Below are 25,790 nucleotides of genomic sequence, written 5' to 3' on the forward strand. Positions count from 1 at the left end.
AGTACATTTGGTTAACAATTGTGGTTTATAAAGAGGAAAACTATGGGCAAACAATTATTTAAATTTTCAGTATTGCATCAGTCAATGAAAACCACTGATTGTTCCTCCCTGTGCTCCCCTCCCTCCACCTCCCCGACAGGGAAGGGTATGATTACTACCACTACTTCTTCATGGTGACCAACGTCCTCTTCTATGTGAGCTCAGCCATCAACCCAGTCCTCTACAACCTGGTCTCAGCCAACTACCGGGAGATCTTCTTCAACACGCTCCGCTGCCTCTGCCTACCATGTCGTCGCAAGAAACAGAGACGTCCTCTGACCAGACACTCCATCAGCATCTGCAGTAACCACACCTTCTCCTCCAACATCATCAAGGAGACCGTCTACTGACGACGACAGAACAACACCCCTGATAACATTCCATTTCAGAACTGCAATGTATGTATTCTAGTACTCGGCAGGACTAAATATGGGCTTGATGGGGACTCTGGCACTTTGAATCACTGACACGTTGTGCTACATAGGCTACACACACAGAACATATCCAAAATGTGATATTGGTATGATCACTAATAAAAGAAAGAAAGATTAAGTGTTGGATGTAATAGTCTTTAACGCTGTAAATATTGTAACATCTATGTACATTCAGATTTTTATAGAACTATCAATGCTACTCGGATTTAACCACTTACAGTAGTTTATAAAATTATATGATGACGATCAGAACATTCTGCACTTATCAGCATACGTATGGATCTTTGAAATAGGAGGCAAAAAACTCTACGCTGTGACAGTTACCAGGAAGTGACTTCCCCTCAGTTTTTGAACATTGTAAGCTTTTTAATTGGTCTTCAATGGGAAAAAACTAAAAGCAATGGTGTTTCAAGGGCAAAAACTTCATAAAAGGCATCTGGCAGAAGTAAATTCATCCACATACACAAATATATGTGTATATATATACAGTGGGGAGAACAAGTATTTGATACACTGCCGATTTTGCAGGTTTTCCTACTTACAAAGCATGTAGAGGTCTGTAATTTTTATCATAGGTACACTTCAACTGTGAGACGAAATCTAAAACAAAAATCCTGAAAATCACATTGTATGATTTTTAAGTAATTAATTTGCATTTTATTGCATGACATAAGTATTTGATCACCTACCAACCAGTAAGAATTCCGGCTCTCACAGACCTGTTAGTTTTTCTTTAAGAAGCCCTCCTGTTCTCCACTCATTACCTGTATTAACTGCAACTGTTTGAACTCGTTACCTGTATAAAAGACACCTGTCCACACACTCAATCAAACAGACTCCAACCTCTCCACAATGGCCAAGACCAGAGAGCTGTGTAAGGACATCAGGGATAAATTGTAGACCTGTACAAGGCTGGGATGGGCTACAGGACAATAGCCAAGCAGCTTGGTGAGAAGGCAACAACTGTTGGCACAATTATTAGAAAATGGAAGAAGTTCAAGATGACGGTCAATCATCCTCGGTCTGGGGCTCCATGCAAGATCTCACCTCGTGGGGCATCAATGATCATGAGGAATGTGAGGGATCAGCCCAGAACTACACGGCAGGACCTGGTCAATGACCTGAAGAGAGCTGGGACCACAGTCTCAAAGAAAACCATTAGTAACACACTACGCCGTCATGGATTAAAATCCTGCAGCGCACGCAAGGTCCCCCTGCTCAAGCCAGCGCATGTCCAGGCCCGTCTGAAGTTTGCCAATGACCATCTGGATGATCCAGAGGAGGAATGGGAGAAGGTCATGTGGTCTGATGAGACAAAAATAGAGCTTTTTGCTCTAAACTCCACTCGCCGTGTTTGGAGGAATAGAAGGATGAGTACAACCCCAAGAACACCATCCCAACCGTGAAGCATGGAGGTGGAAACATCATTCTTTGGGGATGCTTTTCTGCAAAGGGGACAGGACGACTGCACCGTATTGAGGGGAGGATGGATGGGGCCATGTATCGCGAGATCTTGACCAGCAACCTCCTTCCCTCAGTAAGAGCATTGAAGATGGGTCGTGGCTGGGTCTTCCAGCATGACAACGACCCGAAACACACAGCCAGGGCAACTAAGGAGTGGCTCCGTAAGAAGCATCTCAAGGTCCTGGAGTGGCCTAGCCAGTCTCCAGACCTGAACCCAATAGAAAATCTTTGGAGGGAGCCGAAAGTCCGTATTGCCCAGCGACAGCCCCGAAACCTGAAGGATCTGGAGAAGGTCTGTATGGAGGAGTGGGCCAAAATCCCTGCTGCAGTGTGTGCAAACCTGGTCAAGAACTACAGGAAACGTATGATCTCTGTAATTGCAAACTAAGGTTTCTGTACCAAATATTCAGTTCTGCTTTTCTGATGTATCAAATACTTATGTCATGCAATAAAATGCAAATTAATTACTTAAAAATCATACAATGTGATTTTCTGGATTTTTGTTTTAGATTCCGTCTCTCACAGTTGAAGTGTACCTATGATAAAAATTACAGACCTCTACATGCTTTGTAAGTAGGAAAACCTGCAAAATTGTCAGTGTATCAAATACTTGTTCTCCCCACTGTATCTCTAATGCGTTTTCATGAATTTTATGAAATAATCGTAAAGCCAGTGCATAAGATTAGGGGACATGACGCGGCAGTAAAGTGGAAGGGGCGGTGACTTTCACAGGGTGTTATCCAACTCTTTTTTGGGATACAGAGAATGGTGATCAAATTAACCACCATTTTGTTATCTGCTGAGGAACTAATGCCTGGAAAGAGTATTGATAAAAACAAAATGTCTGGTAATTAAAACAATTAAATGGTCTGCTTGGACTGTGAATGTTAATGAAATGCTGAGAGAAGAGGTAATATTATGAAGAGGAGCAACAGATGGCAGTTACAGTTAATGGATGATCTGCTGTGGGGTTGAGCCCTATAGGCTTTTCTAGTATGCCAACTCCTGACCAATTACAGCAAACACAGCTACAGTTGAAGTCAGAAGTTTACATACACCTTAGCCAAATACATTTCAACTCAGTTTTTCACAATGCCTGACATTTCATCCTAGTTAAAATTACCTTTCTTAGGTCAGTTAGGATCACCACTTTATTTTAAGAATGTTAAATGTCAGAAAAATAGTAGAGTGATTTATTTCATCACATTCCCAGTGGGTCAGAAGTTTACATACACTCAATTAGTATTTGGTAGCATTGCCTTTCAATTGTTTAACTTGGGTCAAATGTTTCGGATAGCCTTCCACAAGCTTCCCTCAATAAGTTGGGAACTGGAGAAAGCCTGGCACCATCCCTACAGTGAATCACAGTGGTGGCAGCATCATGATGTGGGGATGTTTTTCAGCAGCATGGACTGGGAGACTAGCCAGGATCAAGGGAAAGATGAATAGAGCCAAGTACAGAGAGATTCTTGATGAAAACCTGTTCCAGAGCACTCAGGACCTCAGACTGGGGCGAAGGTTCACCTTCCAACAGTACAACGACCCTAAGCACACAACCAAGACAATGCAGGAGTGGCTTCCGGACAAGTCTCTGAATGTCCTTGAGTGGCCCAGCCAGAGCCCGGACTTGAACCCGATTGAACATCTTTGGAGAGACCTGAAAATAGCTGTGCAGAGAAGATCTCATTCAACCTGACATAGCTCAAGAGGATCTGGTGAAAAGAATGGGAGAAACTCCCCACATACAGGTGTGTCAAGCTTGTCATACCCAAGAAGACTCAAGGCTGTAATCGGTGCCAAAGGTGCTTCAACAAAGTACAGAGTAAAGGGTCTGAATACTTATGTAAATGTGATATTTCAGTTGTTTTTTGTATACATTTGCAAAAATTTCTAACAACCCGTTTTTTATTTGTCATTATGGAGTATTGTGTGTAGATTGAGGGGAAAAAACAATTTAATCAATTTTAGAATAAGGCTGTAACCTAACAAAATGTGGAAAAAGTCAAGGGGTCTGAATACTTTCCAATGGCACTGTATTAAGTGCATTAATGACAGAGTAACAGTTTTTTGTACAAGGCTATGCTCAGGATATCTAGGCACAAATCTATTACCACTTTCCCAGCCATTGCCATGGTGATGGTTTGAATGTGATCCTAATAAGAAAACAAAACTTTGAAAGTTATGTTTTTCTCCCCAAAGATAGCTTGGATATGAGGTGAATGTAGTCAACAGTAGCACAGCGTAGCCTAAATGTTTTAAGTCTGGAATCCTAAATCAAAATAATGAGTAATGATTTAATTCTATGAATGGTGATCATCAAATTCCTGAACTGAAAGTGGGTGCAGTATGAACAAGCATGCCCCTCTTCAACGCTGCTGGCAGGCTTTGATTAGTAACACAGTATGCACCAACAAACGCCTTGTAGCCTTCAATATAGTTTAAAGTTTCAAAGTGTATTCCCCACGTGCACAGGATACAACAGGTGTAAATAGTACAGTGAAATTCTTAGTGGCTAAGGAGGGTGTGTCACGCCCCTCAATACGCCACAGTACATTGAAATAGACCACAACCCTGAACCATGGTACTTACCTACTGGGCAAAAACTTGTTAAATCAACATTTGTTTTCACGTAATTTCAACCAAAAAAATCTATGTGATGATGTTAAATCAACACGGAAAACTTATTGCATTTGCAAAAAGTCATCAACGTAAGGGCATTTAAAATATTTTTCACGTAGCTTTTAACCTAAATCTGGTGACATGTTTTGTCCATTTCACATTGAATTCACAATAGTTGACGTTTCAACCAAATGTATATCAAAACTAGATGTTGAAATGACATCTGTGTCCAGTGTGTAGCTTCTGACAGGTGCTGTTGTACGTAGTCATACCGTTTATCTAAGGATTTGCTCATGGTGTACACCTGCTGCTTACTGTAACTACTGTGCTCTATGCCAATGGTGATGTCTTTGAGTTTTGATTATGCTATTTTTGTTATGGACAATGGAGGCTTATTTCTGCTTTATCTAAGAGTTATATACTGTATAGATGGCTCTGCTTTATATAATATATGTTTTGAAAATAAATAGTTCCATTTCATTTTGCTATCCATGAATAAAAGAGTGAATATAGTGATATCAGTTTCCTTGCTCTGTTGTTGATGATCTTCCACACACAGACACACACACACACACACACCAAGTACACAGACACACACACACTCACACACCAAGTACACACTCACACAGACACACCAAGTACACACACACAGGCACACCAAGTACACACACACACACAGGCACACCGTGCATTCATACTGCCGCACAGACAGGCACACACTCACACACCAAGTACACACACTCCCAGATGGATACACCAAGAGGCAGACACATCAAGCACATGCATCATTTAGCACAGATGTGTCTGACCTTTTCTAAAGTGTACCCTGGTGGCTTATCAGCTCTGCCTTTTATAAGGGAGCTGTCAATCACGGGGGGTCATGGGACAAGCTGAGAAAGAGTGTGTTCTTCATCCACCTAGCCCATTGAGTGTTTTGTGGTGGTAAAAGTCCTCAGCCATAACTACAGTTGAAGTCGGAAGTTTACATACACCTTAGCCAAATACATTTAATCTCAGTTTTTCACAATTCCTGACATTTAATCCTGGCAAATATTCCCTGGTCAGTTAGGATCACCACTTTATTTTAAGAATGTGAAATGTTAGAATAATAATAGAGAGAATGATTTATTTCAGCTTTTATTTCTTTCATCACATTCCCAGTGGGTCAGAAGTTTACATACACTCAATTAGTATTGAGTGTACTATTGCCTTTCAATTGTTTAACTTCAGTCAAATGTTTTGGGTAGCCTTCCACAAGCTTCCCACAATAAGTTAGGTGAACTTTGGCCCAATCCTCCTGACAGAGCTGGTGTAAATGAACCAGATTTGTAGGCCTCCTTGCTCGCACACGCTTTTTCAGTTCTGCCCACAAATTTTCTATGGGATTGAGGTCAGGGCTTTGTGATGGCCACCCCAATACCTTGACTTTGTTGTCCTTAAGCCATTTTGCCACAGCTTTGGAAGTATGCTTGGGGTCATTGTCCATTTGGAAGACCCATTTGCGACCAAGCTTTAACTTCCTGACTAATGTCTTGAGATGTTGCTTCAATATATCCACATAATTTTCCTGCCTCATGATGCCATCTATTTTGTGAAGTGCACCAGTCCCTCCTGCAGCAAAGCACCCCCACAACATGATGCTGCCACCCCCGTGCTTCACAGTTGGGATGGTGTTCTTCGGCTTGCAAGCATCCCCCTTTTTTCTCCAAACATAACGATGGTCCTTATGGCCAAACAGTTCTACTTTTGTTTCATCAGACCAGAGGACATTTCTCCAAAAAGTACGATCTTTGTCCCCATGTGCAGTTGCAAACCGTAGTCTGGCTTTATTATGGCGGTTTTGGAGCAGTGGCTTCTTCCTTGCTGAGCAGCCTTTCAAGTTATGTTGATATAGGACTTGTTTTACTGTGGATATAGATACTTTGTACCTGTTTCCTCCAGCATCTTCACAAGGTCCTTCGCCGTTGTTCTGGGATTGATTTGCACTTTTTGCACCAAAATACGTTCATCTCTAGGAGACAGAACGCGTCTCCTTCCTGAGCTGTATAACGGCTGCGTGGTCCCATGGTGTTTATACCTGCGTACTATTGTTTGTACAGATGAACGTGGTACCTTCAGGCGTTTGGAAATTGCTCCCAAGTATGAACCAGACTTGTGGAGGTTTACCATTTTTTTCTAAGGCGTTTTAATCACTCCAACCTAAGTGTATGTAAACTTCCGACTTCAAATGTACCTCTATGTGATGAACAAAGAAAGCAGTACATCGCTTAAAGATTTGTTCAACAATTTAGCAAATGATAAAGCTGTTTTAAGGCATTGAACATGCAGGCAGCTGCGTTGAGTTTATTTTCAAGTGCTTTCCCTGTTTCACTAGTCTACCCTATACCGTACTTTCTCAGAGATGCAGATGAAGTACACTGTGACTCAAGATAACTCCCCATTCATTTGAATACCAAATTAACAGTGCAGAAGCCAAGTGACAGTTTGTAAAGTCTTTTTCTTAGAGCAATAGCAATTTGCACAGATGCCCAACTTGGTAAAGGACATTTGTTGTTGATTTCACGTTGAATTCACGGTTAGTTTTGACAACTGAACTAAATGTAAATCAAACCGAGAAGTTGAACTGACGTCTGTGCCCAGTGGGATGGCTCTGCCTTTCTCTCTCTGTCCAGAGAGCTGAGTCACCCCCCTCATGATTATGTCACGAAGGCAGGACTTGATTTACAGCAGGTGTTGGGGGATTGCACAAAATAGGAACATGTGGATTAAAACAACCGGCATGGCACACCGGGTAGAGTTCACCTCAGTGACCAGCCTTCTCTTCTCAGGAAATCATGCAACATAAATCATAATCTCCTCTCATTTCTGCTCTGTCAACCGCTTGGCTACTCCCGTTCAGGGAGGGAGAGGAGCTTACAAGATTCCTGCCTGGCAGAGTGGAGAGAGAATAACTTGTAGCCTGCAGGGCAGACTAAATAATTCACTACAGCCAGGTTATGTTCGTTTTGTTTTAAAGCTGGAACCCAAGGGATTGTTTATTCCTGTAAACTCCAAATCTCCTTACTCTCACTAACGATAAATGCAGTGATCAGATGACAGCCTGAGTTAAGGAATGCATGTAAGATAGAAAATCATCTAAGACTTGCTTCATCTAAGACAGGTGCAGAAGATCTTCGATATTACCAGTGGCGTCATTCCCATAGGGAACACAAGGGCATGTGCCCCCTCAGATATTTTGTTTTGTTTTTTTGTGTTCAACTAACTACTAAACTTCATTTTTAAGCCCACGGTTTATCAGAATTATTTATAAAAAATATCTCTCAACAGTATTTTGTGTAGGGGGCACACTGACTGGAACCCCCCCCCCCCCTATTCTCCCTAGTAAGTGGTTCCTTCCAAGGTACACAAAGGTGCAAAGATATGCTAGGGCCTAACTATCTTAGCCGGCATGCCTGTTGGCAAGGTAGCTACATTAGAAAAGTAATCCACTACTAAATGTACTGAATAAGACTCGCATTCCTTTCAATCTATTACCCAGATTTTAGCAGAGATGCAGGGAAGCCTATTTGTGGAATCGTGTGGTAGCCAAAGAGGTGTTAAACAGATCAAAAAATATATATTTTGTATTCACCCCCCCTTGGCGTTTTTCCTATTTTGTTGCATTACAAACTGTAACTTAAATAGATTTTTATTTGGATTTCATGTAATGAACATACACAAAATAGTCCAAAATCAAACAAATAACTTGTTTTTTAAAATTATACAAAAAAAAAAACTGAAAAGTGGTGCATGCATATGTATTCACCCAGTTTGCTATGAAGCCGCTAAATAAGAGCTGGTGCAACCAATTACCTTCAGAAGTCACATAATGAGTTAAATAAAGTCCACCAGTGCAATCTAAGTGTCACATGATCTCAGAATATATACACCTGTTCCAAAAGGCCCCAGATTCTGCAACACCACTAAGCAAGGGACACCACCAAGCAAGCGGCACCATGAAGACCAAGGAGCTCTCCAAACAGGTCAAAGAAAAAGTTGTGGAGAAGTATAGATCAGGGTTGGATTATAAAAAAATATCCAAAACTTTGAACATCCCATGGAGCACCATTTAAATTCATTATTAAAAATTTGAAAGAATATGGCACTAGAACAAACCTGCCAAGATAGGGCGGCCCACCAAAACTCACGGACCAGGCAAGGAGTGCATTAATTAGAGAAGCAACAAATAGGCCAAAGATAACCCTGAAGGAGCTGCAAAGCTCCACAGTGGAGATTGGAGTATCTGTCCATAGGACCACTTTAAGCTGTACACGCCACAGAGCTGGGCTTTACGAAGAGTGTCCCGAAAAAAATAAGCAAACATGTTTGTTGTTCGCCAAAAGGCATGTGGGAGACTCCCCAAACATATGGAAGAAGGTACTCTGGTCAGATGAGACTGAAATTGAGCTTTTTTGGCCATCAAGGAAAATGCTATGTCGCAAACCCAACACCTCTCATCACCCCGAGAATACCATCCCTACAGTGAAGCATGGTGATGGCAGCATCATGCTGTGGGGATGTTTTCATCGGCAGGGACTGGGAAACTGGTCAGAATTGAAGGAATGATGGATGGCTCTAAATACAGGGAAATTATTGAGAGAAACCTGTTTCAGTCTTCCAGAGATTTGAGACTGGGATGGAGGTTCACCTTCCAGCAGGACAATGACCCTAAGCATACTGCTAAAGCAACACTTGAGTGGTTTAAGGGGAAACATTTAAATGTCTTGGAATGGCCTAGTCAAAGCCCAGTTCTCAGTCCAATTGAGAATCTGTAGTGTGACTTGCTGTACACCAGTGGAGCTCATCCAACTTGAAGGAGCTGGAGCAGTTTTGCCTTGAAGAATGGGCAAAAATCCCAGTGGCTAAATGTGCCAAGCTTATAGAGACATACCCCAAGAGACTTGCAGCTGTAATTACTGCAAAAGGTGGCAAGTATTGACTTTGGGGGGTGAATAGTTATGCACGCTCAAGTTTTCTGTTTTCTTGTCTTATTTCTTGTTTGTTTCATAATGAAAAATATATTTTGCATCTTCAAAGTGTGTAAATGTTGTGTAAATCAAATGATACAAACCCCCCAAAAATAATTTTTTATTCCAGGTTGTAAGGCAACAAAATAGGAAAAATGCCAAGGTGGGTGAATACTTTCGCAATCCATTGTAGTTTCTTAAAAAAAGAACCACCAGTCAGAAAGATACAGTTTAAGAGTTATGCTTAGATATGCAGAAAAATACTTGGTTTATATGTACAGTAGTCTGGCACCTTAAGATAATATCATGATATTTGTGCATTTATTATGATGCCATGACATGTGCCTGTATTGACGATGTGTGTTATGATATCATGTATGGTGTTGTCATTTGGATGTAATATTCTAGGCATGTTAGTGCAGTATATTGTGTGATTTAGGAACGGTCAGAATGACACCCTCATTAAAATGACAATTGAACAGGTAAAGAAGTATGATTAGATAGCCTATGTAGAATTTTTTTTTTTTATTACATAAAATTAGGCATAATGATTATGGTTCTGGATTGCAGGTGTTTGAAAAAAAAAAGATTCTCCAACTTCTTCATACTCAAGTACTTCATGGCCACTCTAAAATAATGGGTGCATGACACCCCTGGATATCCTGCATAGAAAAGTAGGTGAAAGGTTGTGCTATTCATGTTTATGGCAATGTACACTAGTCACGGTTAGGAACACAATGTACTGATGTGTATATTGCATTTCCCTTTTCACTGAGCAGTGAGCATATAAGGGAATTCATGTGTAAAACTAAAACGATACATCAACACATTTTTGGATGCAAACCAATCTGTTTGAAATGTAAGGTCACCTGGTCATAATGTGAAGTGTGTCTCTCATCTTGTCCCAGTCCATTGATGAAAGGTCATAGCCAGATCACGTTTGTTTCCCCAATGACAGCTCTAAAATAAATACGAGTTTCCATTTCCTTACTCTAGAAATGGCACCATTGGTTTCATTCTGTGCTTTTCTCTCCCCATTGCTCTTTCAAATGTATTTTTCTGTCCTCAGTGTTGTCTGAAATTGGGCTGGATTCATGGTTGTTTTTCTGTACACTGCTGGATGTGCCTCCTCTGAGCCAGTCTTTCTCTGGAGCCGGGAACACGGACCGGTCAGGCAGAAAATGCTCTCAATACACACCTAGAAGGAAAAGAGAAATAAAATACTGAGTGATATGAAGCGTATGAACCCCATGTCATTATCCAACCACACGGGGCTGTCAAACTAATACAGGTGCAAATAGTTTCAGGTCTGGGAACCTGGTTGCACAAAAGTAGAATTAAGACATCCGGGATAAATGACTCAGCTGAGCTCAATGAAGCCAAAACATGTGCGTCCAGGCTTAATTGGTTGCACAAAGACCAAGCCAGGATGAGCAGACACGGATTCATTAAGCCAGGTGAAACCAATCCTGGATAGGTGCGCGCTCACGGCTCACTCAAATAGACCCCGCCACAGATCACAGATTAACTGATTTACCATGGCAACTAGAGCCGCGTACTTTTCCCCGTCGGAAGCACAAATCCTCATGGAGGCATACGAGGAGGTAAAAGATATAATTAAGAAGAAAGGCAACACCGCCACAGTGATAAAGCAAAGAGAAAAAGCGTGGCAAAGTATTGCAGACCGCCTGAATGCGTAAGTAGTGCACAATTACACACTCACCGCTCCGCTGAAACATCACAATTACAATTCAAATATTTAATTCACATCTCCAAAAATGCAGTTGTACTGTAATTATGAAACGGTTAAATTTTTAATTGAAATGCACTGCAGATATGAGTGAAATTGTGTAAAGTAACTCCATCACACTGTATAAAGCTATGATAAATTTTTTGATATTTTTACTGAAAACAAGACAAAAATACCAAGTAATTTTTTGCAGTGTGACTCCATTAAATGTGTGTGTGTGTGTGTAGATTAAACATGAACGGGCCAAAACGGACATGGCAGCAGGTCAAAATCAAATACAAGAACATTCTGCAGAATGGTATGGTCCCTGACTAATATTTAACAAAGCACAAGCATATATTGTACCCAGAAGGTGCCTGCTCACACATTGTCTGTACTGTTTTAGCAGTGAAAAAGAATACCCACAGACAAGGCACGGGTGGTGGGTCACCAAAGGCTGACCTTACCCCAGCAGAGGACATGGCCTTGGAGCTAAATAAAGGCAGGCCCGTCTTAGAGGGGATCCCTGGGGGGAAAGAGACGAGCATAGGTTCCTCCCAAGATGCCACCCGCTTCATTCAAGGTATGTCCTTTCATCTCTACATGGGATACAACCACATTCATATTGAATCAATTTGGACTGTCTGACTTTGGTTTACCTATTGCCTTGCAGTGTCTGGCAGCACTGTGTTCCTGTTAGAGCCACCAGCACAAGCACCAGACGATGCTGATCCAGTGAGTACTCCATCAAAGGCATACTGTAGGCCTGGCATGTCTTGTCTACTAGCTTCAATATGAATCCGATTAAATGTGATAGGGTGAAGGCCCCAGTGCAGCAGCAACAGCACATGATGGAGACGATGATGAGGAGGAGACCATCTCTCTGGATTCCAGAAGGCATGAGGTATCATGTTAAGACTGTGAAAGTACTATTTACTCTACAATGGTGAGGAGTCCTCATCAAAATCAAAAAATCTAATTTCTTTTACAGGACCCAGATGCTATACAGTGGGAAAACCAGCCTGGCAACATAGTGCGTATTAATAAAAGGACACCACATCCTGCCAAATTCCAGCTGCGCTAATTGTATTGTGTTCACAGAGCTCACAAGCTATCAGAAAGTTGTATGGCAACCACCTCCGGCGCCAAATAGAACTGGCAGACATAGACATTCAGTACAAGAAGAAAAAGATGGAAAATCTTGCACTGGAGTCCGAAATAAAAAAGAGGACAATTAGGAAACTGGACCTTGAAATAAAAAAACTTGAGAGGGAGGTGAGATATGCCTTCAATGTACACTGTATGCTAACTGTAACACAAATGTATTATTCATTATTTTTCTTTCCTCCCCCAGCTCCAAGAAGATGACACAGCTCAAAATAAAAATTAGGTATATTCTCGTAAAGTCAAGTGAGCCATGACATATGAGCTCTTATTGTGAGCACACAGGACGGTGGCATCTTTCTAAGGTTTTTTTTATTTTCCCAGCAATCAGTACAACCAAGTCATCGTTATAAGGCATCGCCCTCTTTTGCCCACCCCCCCAGCACCAGGTGTGGCCACTAGCCTATATGAAGGCCCAAAATTGTGTGTTCCTTTCTGCTCTGACAATGGCATGCCCATTCGTGCGAGATGTGGTGGATGAAGAAGCACTTGTGCTGAGGAGAGCCTTCAGGCGAGAAAGGGTCTTCAGGGACCGGTTGGACCCACTGGCCTTCCCTGATGACCATCTATATGAAAGATACAGGTTTTCTGCAGATGGCATCAGGTATCTATGCAGACTACTGGGTCCCAGGATTAAGCACCGCACTGCACGGAGCCATGCACTGAGTGTGGAGCAAATGGTTTGTGTGGCCTTGCGCTTTTTTGCTAGTGGAGCCTTCCTGTACTCAGTGGGGGATGCAGAACAGCTGAACAAGGCCACAATTTGCCGCACAATAAGGAGTGTGTGTCTGGCTATCAAAGCATTAGCAGATGTCTTCATCTCCTTCCCTGGCCACAGAAGACTCTGTGACATCAAAGAGGAGTTCTATAGGATTGCAGGTAAGAGGATCTACAAATTACAGGACAACTGTTAACACATATTAGGATACTCATTACTTTGTGTGACAAGTTTCCCCAATGTCATTGGTGCAGTGGACTGCACACACATAAGGATAAAAGCCCCCTCAGGTGCCCATGAGGCCGATTTTGTGAATAGGAAATCCTTTCACAGCATTAATGTTCAGGTGAACATAACTTTTTGATATTGTCCATTGACGAACACTCTGCATTGCCAGTGATGTGCATTGATTGGTGTAATATTCCTCATCTTATGATTTCAGATGGTCTGCAATGCTGACTGTGTGATCAGCAATGTTGTGGCAAAATGGCCTGGCTCAGTCCATGACTCCAGAATCTTTCGGGCCTCTGAAATCTATCAGTGCCTATCACAAGGTAAGCCACACAACCCCTATTTATAACCATCATGGCTGTGTCAAGAATATCACTGTGTTTATGAGGTAGTAATGATGAGATTTTGTGTTGACAGGTGAATTCTCTGGTGTGTTGCTGGGAGACAGGGGGTATGGCTGCCAGCCTTTTCTCCTGACACCTTTCACAGACCCCCAGGAAGCACAGCAGGCCTACAACCATGCCCATGCCAGGACCAGGGCCAGAGTTGAAATGACCTTTGGCCTCCTGAAGGCACGCTTTCACTGCCTTCACAAATTAAGGGTCAGCCCTGTTAGGGCATGTGATATTACTGTGGCTTGTGCTGTCCTCCACAATGTGGCCTGCCTGAGGAAGGAGAGGGCCCCCAGAGTGCCACCAGCCATGGACTGGGACAATCCGGCAATCTTCCCTGATGACGACAGTGGTCGGCTGCTGAGGGACCAATATGTGTTGAATTATTTTAGTTAGTATGTGTGCTTTCAATTTTGGTTAAATATGTCCTGCGGTGGCAGAGGAATTTGGGTTTTTTTGGGTTCGTTTTTTGACGAATTTGGCCTCTTATGATGTTTGTGCGGTATACTGTGTGTAATACAAGGCTGCAGGGAGGCTACTGCATCCATTCATTTGTCTGTTCAGTTGATGTGTATGGATTTGTCCTGCATTTATTTTAGTGTGCAGACATGCAGGGTGTGTTATATACAGACCTTTGAATGTGTATGTATCATTTTGTATAATATGCTTGGATTCTGTGCTTTCCATCTTGTAGAGTCACTGTGACTTCAGTTTCGAAAGGAGCTGATGGTTTACCTGCTTTGTTTTGTCCTTATTCAATAAAGGAACATAATGTTACACATTGTGTTTTTATATTCATATGGAATGTGTATTTGTTTATATGACAGAGTACTAGGGCCACACTGAAGAAAAAGGATAAAGTCATAAATTTATGAGGCTGGTTCTTTCTGCAGAAAAGCTACATATTGTTTTTACAGTTTTGATACTTATGACAATGTGATACTTAATATTCTGGCACATCAGCATGTCTTTGTTTATGAAACCATACTGAAGTACAATTTCACGAAATGCCCCACATCTGTCATTTTAACAACTGTCCTCCTTTAAAACAACTGGTTACAATATTATGACTTGTGTTTTTTTCCCCTCTGTGGCCCTAATATTCTATCATTTTATATATAGCCTTATAGTCTATGGGAAACTGTAAATTATCTAATGATAGCAACATCATCTAAAAATCATTTTTTATCCAAAATCATTGAAATTAATGATCACAAACTTTTAAATAATAACAGTGGGTCTAGTTATATGTGATAACAATGTATAGTGAGCAGTGAAATAACTATTGGTTTCCATTTGTGGTGACTGCTGACTGACATTAGGGATGAGATTAAATAGATCCTGGAATTTAGCCTGGTCTGGAGCAGGCTAGCTCCACAGAATAAATCTCCATGGTAATTTATACCATAACATATCCTCCTGCCCCCTATCCATCTTTAGTGCAACCGGATTACGGATCAATTGAGCCAGGATCACCAAGATATCCTGGCTTAATCCCTTATCCTAGTTTTGTGCAACAGGCCCCTGCTCTGCAAATTATTTTTAAGGAAACATTGGAGCACGAACCACACTGTAAACAATACATTTTTGGATCAACCAAGTAAAAAACAATTCTCAATTGGAAAAAAAATTTTTTTGTTAAAACCCAATATATGATTCTGCCACCCCGAAATTGCCCCCACTGCTATTCAAATAGCAAGTGTTGAAAGCAATTTAGAAACACATTGATCTGACAAATTCGTTATTGGATTTCAGACAGTTTGAATAAAATAGGTTGAACGAACCAAAGCACTTCAGATGAAAACCAGCGCTTTCCCACTTTTTAGAGTGCAGCTTCCCACAGACTTTGGCAAACAACAGAGGCATGCCCAGGCAGTGGACTGGGCGAGTCAAGTTGGCAAGCCAAAGAGGGCATTCCACACTTTCTTCCCTTTCTTTCACAGGATGATCCCTTTCTTTTACCGGGGTTGAAATGAAAGGGGCTAAACAGGGGCTTATTGGAATGCCATCTGGAGGGGCTCAGATATCCCTGGACGTGTCTGAAGATAGGTGACACAAGCAGCGCATCCATCAGGACCAATTGATGCCACTGCTTATTAGTGTCACAGCATCGTAGATACCACTTTCATTAATGTAGACGAATAATTGGTCCCATCAATCAAGCAGGCGACAATGTCCATACAACACACACAGACAAGTTACAGTGTGTGTGTGTGTCTGTGTCTGTGTGCTGAATAAACAGTATTAGCAGGATGTGATTCAATTTATCTAGAGGAATGATAAATAATAAAAGTGTGGAAAGTAGGTATGAGAGGAGGATGAGAGCAATACAAAGGAAGTGAAAAGAGAAAGGAGAAGAGATTTTGGCTTCAAGATTTGAAAACAACTGTAATAAAGCTTATGCTTGCTTTGTTCATCACTTATTTGATGTCTTATCTCAGTGTCACACAAAGCTGCTGGGCAAGCCAAAATCAATACATTCAAGACAGTTGAGATAAATTGAACAAATTTGGTGTTCAATAGGGAGGCTGTTTTTGACTGTGGAGAAAAATGCAAAAAGCTATTGTAATAGACTTAACATTTACAAAAACATTTCTCCTCTTTCTTACTGGATCTTTCTGAAATGTGATAATCAATACTAGGCAATCCTTGCCTAAACTTTAGGCCTCTGTGGGAATATCGTTATTTAGATACGAGTCTTCATGTTGCTTGTGTTGTGACAGGGACAGTTAAACTGAATAACGCGTAATCATCTCGCATGGCGGCTCTTCATATTCATTTATTCTCTATAGCCATTATTATTATCTCTCATACTGCTGTTCATAAATCATCTTCTCATTCCATATTTCCCCCTTGTTAGACATTTCGGCTCTTCTCACCCATTTCTCCATTCCTTCCCTCAAAACATATTTCCTCTCCTAGTTGCTGCCATGATTTCTGCTATTTAACAATTAGCTCATGATCTTTTCTTTCTGAATATGTCTCTCTGCCTGCATGTACAGTGCATTCGGAAAGTTTAGACCCCTTGACTTTTCCCACATGTTGTTACGTTACAGCCTTATTTCAAATGTAATAAATATTTTTTCTCTCATCAGTCGACACACAATACCCCATAATGAAAATAATCTTGTTTCTCATGGTCTGAGAGTCCTTAAGGTGCCATTTGGCAAAAGCCAAGTGGGCTGTCATGTGCCTTTTACTGAGGAGTGGCATCCATCTGGCCACTCTACCATAAAGGACTGATTGGTGGAGTGCTGCAAAGATGGTTGTCCTTCTGGAAGGTTCTCCCATCTCCACAGAGGAACTCTGGAGCTCTGTCAGTGACCATCAGGTTCTTGGTCACATCCCTGAATTTAAAAATAAATACATTTTTGAATAAGGCTGTAACATAACAAAATGTGGAAAAAGTTCGGAATATTTCCGAATGCACTGCAATTGCTTAAAATATGCCAAAGTTTACAACCAAAGTTTCGGTGATGTAAAAGTATAATTTAGATTTTCAAAACAGGTGAAAAATAAGATTTTTTTTACAAAGCAGACTTCCTATGCCTGTGTAAAAAAAAGTGGGGGGGGTTAAAAAAGCTTGTAAACACCTCCTTGCAGATAATATACTTATACAGCAAGGCCATTATGGCCAAGGCAGCTACCGTGGTGACAAGACTGACTGCAGAGGGATTACATGTGTCAAAATAATAGGCCAGAAGGTCCTATTATAAAAAACAATGTTTTTGTCTTAATTGATTGGCATTTCCATCTAAATGACCTTTAGGGAAGCACTAAGATGCCATGATAGTTTTGACCATTCCTTATATGGCGGTACGTTCAAAAGTTTGGGGTCACTTATAAATGTCCTTGTTTTTGAAAGAAAAGCAAATTTTTGTCCATTAATATAACAACAAATTGACCAGAAATACAGTGTATACATTGTTAACTTCTCTAGGATAGGGGGCAGCATTTTCACGTTTGGATGAAAAGCATACCCAAATTCAACTGCCAGTTACTCATCCCCAGAAGATATGATATGCATATTGATTGATATTGATATGATATGCATATTATTAGTAGATTTGTATAGAAAACACTCTGAAGTTTCTAAAACTGTTTGAATCATGTCTGAGTATAACAGGACTTATTTAGCAGGCGAAACCCTGAGGACAAACCATTCAGATTATTATTTTTTTAGGTCACTCTCTTTTCAATGGGATTTCATTGGGAATACAGATTTCTAATTGACCTTCTTGCAGTTCCTACCGCTTCCACTGGATGTCAACAGTCTTTAGAAATTGGTTGAGGTTTTTTCCTTTGTGTAATGAAGAAGTACGGCCATCTTGAACGAGGGTCACTGGAAGTGTACTGTTAGTTAGAGGCACGTGACCAGAAAGCTAGCTACAGTTTGTTTTAATCCTGTATTGAAAACAAATAGGCCCATCTTCAATTTGATCGATTATTAACGTTTAAAAATACCTCAAGTTGTATTACAAAAGTAGTTTGAAATGTTTTGGCAAAGTTTACAGGTAACTTTTGAGATATTTTGTAGTCACGTTTCACAAGTTGGAACCGGTGTTTTTCTGGATCAAAAGCGCCAAATAAATGGACATTTGGGATATATATCAACGGAATTAATCGAACAAAAGGACCATTTGTGATGTTTATGGGACATATTGGAGTGCCAACAACAGAAGCTCGTCAAAGGTAAGGCATGAATTATATTTTTATTTCTGCGTTTTGTGTTGCGCCTGCAGGGTTGAAATATGCCTCTTTCTCTTTGTTTACTATGGTGCTAACTCAGATAATAGCATCGTTTGCTTTCGCCGAAAAGCCTATTTGAATTCTGACATGTTGGCTGGATTCATAACCAGCGTAGCTTTAATTTGGTATCTTTCATGTGTGATTTAATGAAAGTTTGATTTTTATAGTAATTTATTTGAATTTGGCGCTCTGCATTTTCTCTGGGTTTTGGCCAAGTGGGACGTTAGCGTCACACATATCCCAGAGAAATAAATGTTGTAAATGACTATTGTAGCTGGAAACGGCAGATTTTTATGGAATATCTACATAGGCGTACAGAGGCCCATTATCAGCAACCATCACTCCTGTGTTCCAATGGCACGTTGTGTTAGCTAATCCAAGTTTATCATTTTAATAGGCTAATTGATCATTAGAAAACCCTTTTGCAATTAGGTTAGCACAGCTGAAAACTGTTGTCTTGATTAAAGAAGCAATACAACTGGCCTTCTTTAGACTAGTTGAGTATCTGGAGTATCAGCATTTGTGGGTTCGATTTACTGACTCAAAATGGCCAGAAACTCGTTAGTCTATTCTTGTTCTGAGAAATGAAGGCTCTTCCATGCAAAAAATTGCCAAGAAACTGAAGATCTCGTACAATGCTGTGTACTACTCCCTTCAGAGAGCAGCGCAAACTGGCTCTAACCAGAATAGAAAGAGAAGTGGGAGGCCCCGGCGCACAACTGAGCAAGACAACAAGTACATTAGAGTGTCTAGTTTGAAACAGACGCCTCACAAGTCCTCAACTGGCAGCTTCATTAAATAGTACCCGCAAAACACTAGTCAAAAGGTTGCTGGATCGAGTCGCTGAGCTAACAAGGTAAAAATCTGTCGTTCTGCCCCTGAACAAGGGAGTTAACCCACTGTTCCCCTGTAGACCGTCATTGTAAATAAGAATTTGTTCATAACTGACTTGCCTAGTTAAATAAAGGTTACATACACCTTAGCCAAATACATTTAAACTCCGTTTTTGACAATTCCTGACATTTCATCATAGTAAAAATTCCCTAGTCAGTTAGGATCACCACTTTATTTTAAGAATGTGAAATGTCAGAATAATAGTAGAGAGAATGGTTTATTTCATATTTTATTTCTTTCATCACATTCCCAGTGGGTCAGAAGTTTACATACACTCAATTAGTGTTTGGTAGCATTGCCTTTAAATTGTTTAACTTGGGTCAAATGTTTTGGGTAGCTTCCCACAATAAGTTGGGTGAATTTTGGCCCATTCCTCCTGACAGAGCTGGTGTAAATGAGTCAGGTTTGTAGGCCTCCTTGCTCGCACACGCTTTTTCAGTTCTGCCCACAAATTCTCTATAGAATTGAGGTCAGGGCTTTGTGATGGCCAATCCAATACCTTGACTTTGTTGTCTTTAAGCCATTTTGCCACAACTTGTAAGTATGCTTGGGGTCAATGTCTATTTGAAAGACCCATTTGCGACCAAGCTTTAACTTCCTGACTGATGTCTTGAGATGTTGCTTCAATATATCCACATCATTTTCCGTACTCATGATGCCATCTATTTTGTGAAGTGCACCAGTCCCTCCTGCAGCAAAGCACCCCCACAACATGATGGTGCCACCCCCGTGCTTCACAGTTGGGATGGTGTTCTTCGGCTTGCAAGCCTCCCCCTTTTTCCTCCAAACATAACGATGGTCATTATGGCCAAAGAACATTTCTCCAAAAAGTACGATCTTTGTCTCCATGTGCAGTTGCAAACCGTAGTCTTGCTTTTTTATGGTGGTTTTGGAGCAGTGGCTTCTTCCTTGCTGAGCGGCCTTTCAGCTTATGTTGATATAGGACTTGTTTTACTGTGGATATAGATACTTTGTACCTGTTTCCTCCAGCATCTTCACAAGGTCCTTTGCCGTTGTTCTGGGATTGATTTGCACTTTTCGCACCTGCATCTCCTTCTTGAGCAGTATGACGGCTGCGTGGTCCTATGGTGTTTATACTTGCATACTTTTGCTTGTACAGATGAACATGATACCTTCAGGCGTTTGGAAATTGTTCCCAAGGATGAACCAGACATGTGGAGGTCTACAATTTTGTTTTCTGAGGTCTTGGCTGATATCTTATGATTTTCCCATGATGTCAAGCAAAGAGGCACTGAGATTGAAGGTAGGCCTTGAAATACATCCACAAGTATACCTCCAATTGACTCAAATTATGTCAATTAGCCTATCAGAAACTTCTAAAGCCATGACATCATTTTCTGGAATTTTCAAAGCTGTTTAAAGGCACAGTCAACTTAGTGTATGTAAACTTCTGACCCACTGGAATTGTGACAAAGTAGATGTCCTAACCGACTTGCCAAAACTATAGTTTTTTAACAAGAAATTTGTGGAGTGGTTGAAAAACGAGTTTTAAGTGTATGTAAACTTCCAACTTCATCTGTATATTATCACAGAGTTTCTAAACCAAGAGGCACAACATCACGAGGCTTCTGAGAATGCTTACCAAACAGACCAGGCCGGGGTTTGGGGTTTGAGTAGTCAATTAGAGAAGTTAAAGATTCTTCCTTAGTTGTTCATTTCTTTGAAATCTAAAGGCACAACCTAGATTCGAGCCAATGTCTTTTCATATATATTTTTTGTTTAGATCAGCTTTAATATTGCAGATAGATTGTTATGTAATTGTATTTATTTGTTAATATATGTTCCTTTATTATTTTCACGTAACCCTACCACCTCTCCCCTAATTGGAGTAAACTAATGGACAACAACACTTACGCTTCTACTTACAGCTTATGCATACTATATACATTTTATGGACAACATATATTTTTCAATAGTTATCGATTGTTTGTTTTTTGTCCCATCCTTCAGCTACCCTCAACCCATCCCATCTATCTCTGAAGACCATCCAATTTTGATTTCTATTTGCCATATTATTTTCTTCATACTGGACACAGAGACATAAAATGGAATCCACAAATTAATCTGACTCTGGTGAGGTAGATTAAGGGCCTCATTGCCAAAATCTCAAAGTATCCCTTTAAGAAGCTATTTTTTCCCTCTGTATCTCATGTCTGATTTATGATCTAAATTCAGAGGTGAATTATGGGTATGCTGCCCAGGGTATGGGGGTATAGGAGACCTCAGGCTGGTGAGCCAGAGATCATTAATCAGGTTGGTACTACCCTATATCACCGCCATGAACTAGCATTCCCCATTTACCCACTCCCCTCACAGCTCCCACTCACTCGTTCATTCACTCACCTCTCTCTCTCTAACTCACATGCTCTTACTCAACTCACAACTCAAATTCTTAGAGTCTAAATTGTAACATAACATATACTGACGACACTGGGAGGAGACTGGGGATTCTTGACGAGAAAAAGAAAGAAGGACAAATACGGACAGGAAGAAGATTAGAAAATGTAAAGCTATAAGTTAAAATAATTGGGAGGAAAGATATTGAGGCTGATATATAGAAATAACAACGGAGAAGATACCGAAGGCAGTATGTAGAGACGGAGACGGAGGGTAGATCACTGTCACTGCTATGCTCCTTTTCCCTGAGGCAGGACAGGGCAGAGCAGAGCGTTGGAAGAATTACTTATGAGAGCATGTAGACTGATCGCTGACACAACACACTTCGTTATCTCCCATCCCCATCACCATCATCCCCCGCATACTCCCTCCCACTCACCCTAAAATGTAACTTCTCAGACAAAAAAAAAGCAAGATAAATACAGTCGATATGGAGTTACAATTTGAAGCCTCACATAGGGAGGTGCTGCTAACAACTGTTTTTCTCCGCTCATACAGGAGTAATAAAGGCCTAGTGCACTAATTTTGTGGAAATAAAAAATAAAACATCTCAGCTCATACTGGATATATAAAGGCACGGTGCACTAATTTGGTGGGGGGGGGGGGGGAAAGCACCTCTACTTCCCGCAGCTATGAATACACATGTAACACAAATGCAGATGTATATTGGAACACATAGATGCATAAGAACACACGTACACACCAGCAACCCCAAGGACCCATCAATTAATTATAGAGCCAATTCATAACGCAGCTTGCCCTCAAACATATAGACCTTCAATGAGGCAATCTGTTACAGATTCATAAGACATGAAATAGACAACAATTGAATCTGAGAGAATGAGAAGGATGGGGTACACTGATGTGCAATAAAATAAGCATTTTCCTTTACGAAGAGAACAGTACAACTGAGAAAGAGTGTGTTGCAATGGAATCAATGGAAAATATCAAAGTTCTGTCTGTAAAAAAAAAACTATTAATATGGCTACAACAACACACTACAGAGGAGTTCATTCTGATGATGAGTAGCATGACTCCCAAACTTACTCCATATTTGAAGGTTTAAAATAAAAATGTAAAAACGTAAAATAATATTATCATCAAACTTGAGACCAAGAATGCTGCCATCCTCAATATAGAGAAAATACTCATTAGAAATCAATGCCTGATTTTAAGTACAGACTTGATGAGAGAAAATGCTAATTAAATAGATAAACACTGAGGAAATCAATTATAGTGAAATCCTTTTCAATAAAGGAGTTGGAGACCACTTTCATAATTACTCCAATATGAAAGGAGTAACCACTTAGTCTTACGAGGTTCTTGTTTATTGTCTATTAATCCTCAGTTGTCCTGGACACAAAGCAGTCATCTAAGGCCAAATGGGCTAGGAATAAGAGGCTGCGCACCACACCGCTCGACCGAATCTCAAGATGCCAATTAAACATTCAAGACCCAATGGGGTATACATTTATGGGGAAAGAGTCCTCTGCAATAGCATCATCCACTCTTGTATCCATTTTATAGCACTAACACTGCAGTCAGAGTAGAACATTTAAATTTGAACAGAGAAGTAACGCACAGTGAACACAGTAATGTAACAGACCCAGAGAACAACTGAGAGCTCATGAGTGTGCTTTAGAGGAGACAGATAGGCAGGGGCATGGGAGTTCAGAGCTGCGATTTAAGCCTCAGTGTTAAAGGAGGTCCGGAGACTCCCCAGGTCAGCCGGGAGGACGCAGATTAATCTCTACCAACAAACACCACAACAATATGGCCCATAGCCCAGCTCAACCAAACAGCTGGTACAGGGTGCTGGGGGTGAGGTATACGAAGGAAGGTTTAAAAAGTGATCTTTTATTTATCTGTGGTCATCTTCAACAACATTGTTGTCAATCATTGTGACAGCTTAAAGCCCCCATGCAGTCTTTTTAATAAAATGTTTAAATCATCACTTTGTGTCTAATAAATCAATGTGAGTTTTTTTAATTTTTGTAATCATTTATTCCCCTGATCCTCCTTGGGCCACTGAAATGCTCAGTCTGATCGTGTGGGTGAAAGGGGAAAAAAATGAAATATGAAATTAGATATTTACATACACAACTTGATTGGCTGATAGGATGGTCTAGAGCCGCCCACTTTACCCCTTCAAAAATCAATAACATAGGCACATGGTATTCAACCTGTCAGTCAGAGTTGGAAAGTGAAAGAAACAAATCTCCATAGCTGTGTAGGCTACTTTGTTTTGTGATCAAAACAAAAGGCATACATAATGCATCTTAATTTGCTGTACCATTTTTGTACTGTTTTCAATAGGTCACCAGAAGACGCAGGACCAGAACAGCCTGTTTGCATGCTGGACCATCCTGGCCTATACCGTGTCTGCGGTCTATTCATCGCAGAGTGCCATGATTATCTACAGGGCAGACTACAGGCTGCATTAGGCCTCTGAGATGCAATGGCCCGTGTTATAATCTTCAGTATCATCACAATTTCTATTTTATCAATTCAGTTTTCTTTATTGTAAACTGTGATTCATCTCAGATTGTAAACAAGGTTATAATGAGTCAAAATCATGGCATGTAAGTATCTTTTCAAGTTATTGTTTTACAACTCGAGCTCTGGAAGGTTTAACTCATTAACAGTCAAATGTATTTATATTCTGATCTTTCGAAAATAAGGAACACCTGTTTTAGTGACTGATGGTACTTTTAAAAAATTCGATGAACTTTCCGGGATCAGACACTTTCTTATCCGGATAGTAAATTAAAGACATATCTGCGCCAAAACAAATTACAGAAAGCATTGAGTCTTAAAAATGATAAGGAAAGACATACACAGGTAATATAATATGAATAAAACAATAACTTTATTGAAAGAATAACGTTAGGGGAATACATTGTCTCATTCAAACCTGAAAACATTGTGCAAGTTACATCACTATCACAATCATAACATCATACAACCGCTTGCCCTTGCATTCAGTTGCCACACAAGGAAACCACATAATATTCTCCTTTCTATCTTTCCTGTAAACAAAGCCAACATTTTCTAGAGTAATCCTCAAGTACATTGAAGTTTCATTCTTTCTGTTCTGACAATCAGCCAAATGTTAGCTTGTTTTTTGATCTGTTTGTGATATATAGCTAACTCCTATGTATCGCCAAGCCAAATGCAATGGCAACATGGCATGACAACTATTAAACATTAGGAGCTATCAAGACAGCATAAACCGATCTGGGAACAGGCTATAGCATTTCTACAACCTGCACCACCATAATCGTATGTAGAGCAGCCAGTTCCACCAGCATCAACCTATGAGGGTTAGGGGGGAACCAGTTTAGCTGCTTCTCTTCCATTGTGTGTGTGTGTGTGTGTGTGTGTGTGTGTGTGTGTGTGTGTGTGTGTGTGTGTGTGTGTGTGTGTGTGTGTGTGTGTGTGTGTGTGTGTGTGTGTGTGTGTGTGTGTGTGTGTGTGTGTGTGTGTGTGTGTGTGTGTGTGTGTGTGTCTAAGCTGAAATAAAAATCCCAGAAGTTTTCCATACATACAGAAAGCTTACACCGGTGCACCTTGTGCTGGGGACAATAAAAGGCCACTAAAATGTGCAGTTTTGTCACACAACACAATGCCACAGATGTCTCAAGTTTTGAGGGTGGGTGCAATTGGCATGTTGTGACTGCAGGAATGTCCACCAGAGCTGTAGATCCATACACAATTCCTGGAAGATGAAAATTACCCAGTTCTTCCATGGCCTGCATACTCACCAGACATGTCACCCATTGAGCATGTTTGGGATACTCTGGATCGACGTGTACAACAGCGTGTTCTAGTTCCCGCCAATATCCAGCAACTTCACACAACCACTGAAGAGGAGTGGGACAACAATCTACAGGCCACAGTCAACAGCCTGACCAACTCTATGTGAAGGAGATG

At 40.7% G+C, this 25,790-nt stretch overlaps 2 protein-coding genes across 6 annotated transcripts in view; both read left to right on the forward strand.

The window, feature by feature from the left end:
- LOC139557246 (neurotensin receptor type 1-like) overlaps window positions 1-24,897 on the forward strand; it is an 87,033-nt gene extending 62,136 nt beyond the window's left edge. For 3 of the 4 annotated variants that reach the window (XM_071371783.1, XM_071371781.1, XM_071371782.1), the window contains one exon: window positions 140-5,074. In XM_071371783.1, the coding sequence (XP_071227884.1) occupies window positions 140-177 (38 nt within the window). In that variant the 3' untranslated portion in view covers window positions 178-5,074. Of the gene's footprint in view, window positions 1-139; window positions 5,075-24,173 lie in introns of those variants that run through there. The other variant, XM_071371784.1, reaches the window with a different exon arrangement.
- Window positions 10,889-14,594, forward strand: LOC139557245 (uncharacterized). 2 transcript variants are annotated; one of them, XM_071371779.1, is made up of 10 exons: window positions 10,889-11,610; window positions 11,698-11,874; window positions 11,965-12,026; window positions 12,109-12,195; window positions 12,283-12,324; window positions 12,393-12,566; window positions 12,646-12,681; window positions 12,780-13,334; window positions 13,616-13,727; window positions 13,822-14,594. In XM_071371779.1, exons 1-7 carry the CDS (start codon window positions 11,520-11,522, stop codon window positions 12,679-12,681), a joined length of 669 nt encoding a protein of 222 aa, XP_071227880.1. In that variant the 5' UTR covers window positions 10,889-11,519; the 3' UTR covers window positions 12,780-13,334; window positions 13,616-13,727; window positions 13,822-14,594. The 2 variants fall into 2 exon arrangements, with proteins under 2 accessions (XP_071227880.1, XP_071227881.1); XM_071371780.1 differs by having other exon boundaries at window positions 10,894-11,874.
- Window positions 24,898-25,790: the final 893 nt, after the last annotated feature.

The sequence above is a fragment of the Salvelinus alpinus genome, chromosome 28 (genome assembly GCF_045679555.1).
Source record: "Salvelinus alpinus chromosome 28, SLU_Salpinus.1, whole genome shotgun sequence".
Taxonomy (NCBI): domain Eukaryota; kingdom Metazoa; phylum Chordata; class Actinopteri; order Salmoniformes; family Salmonidae; genus Salvelinus; species Salvelinus alpinus.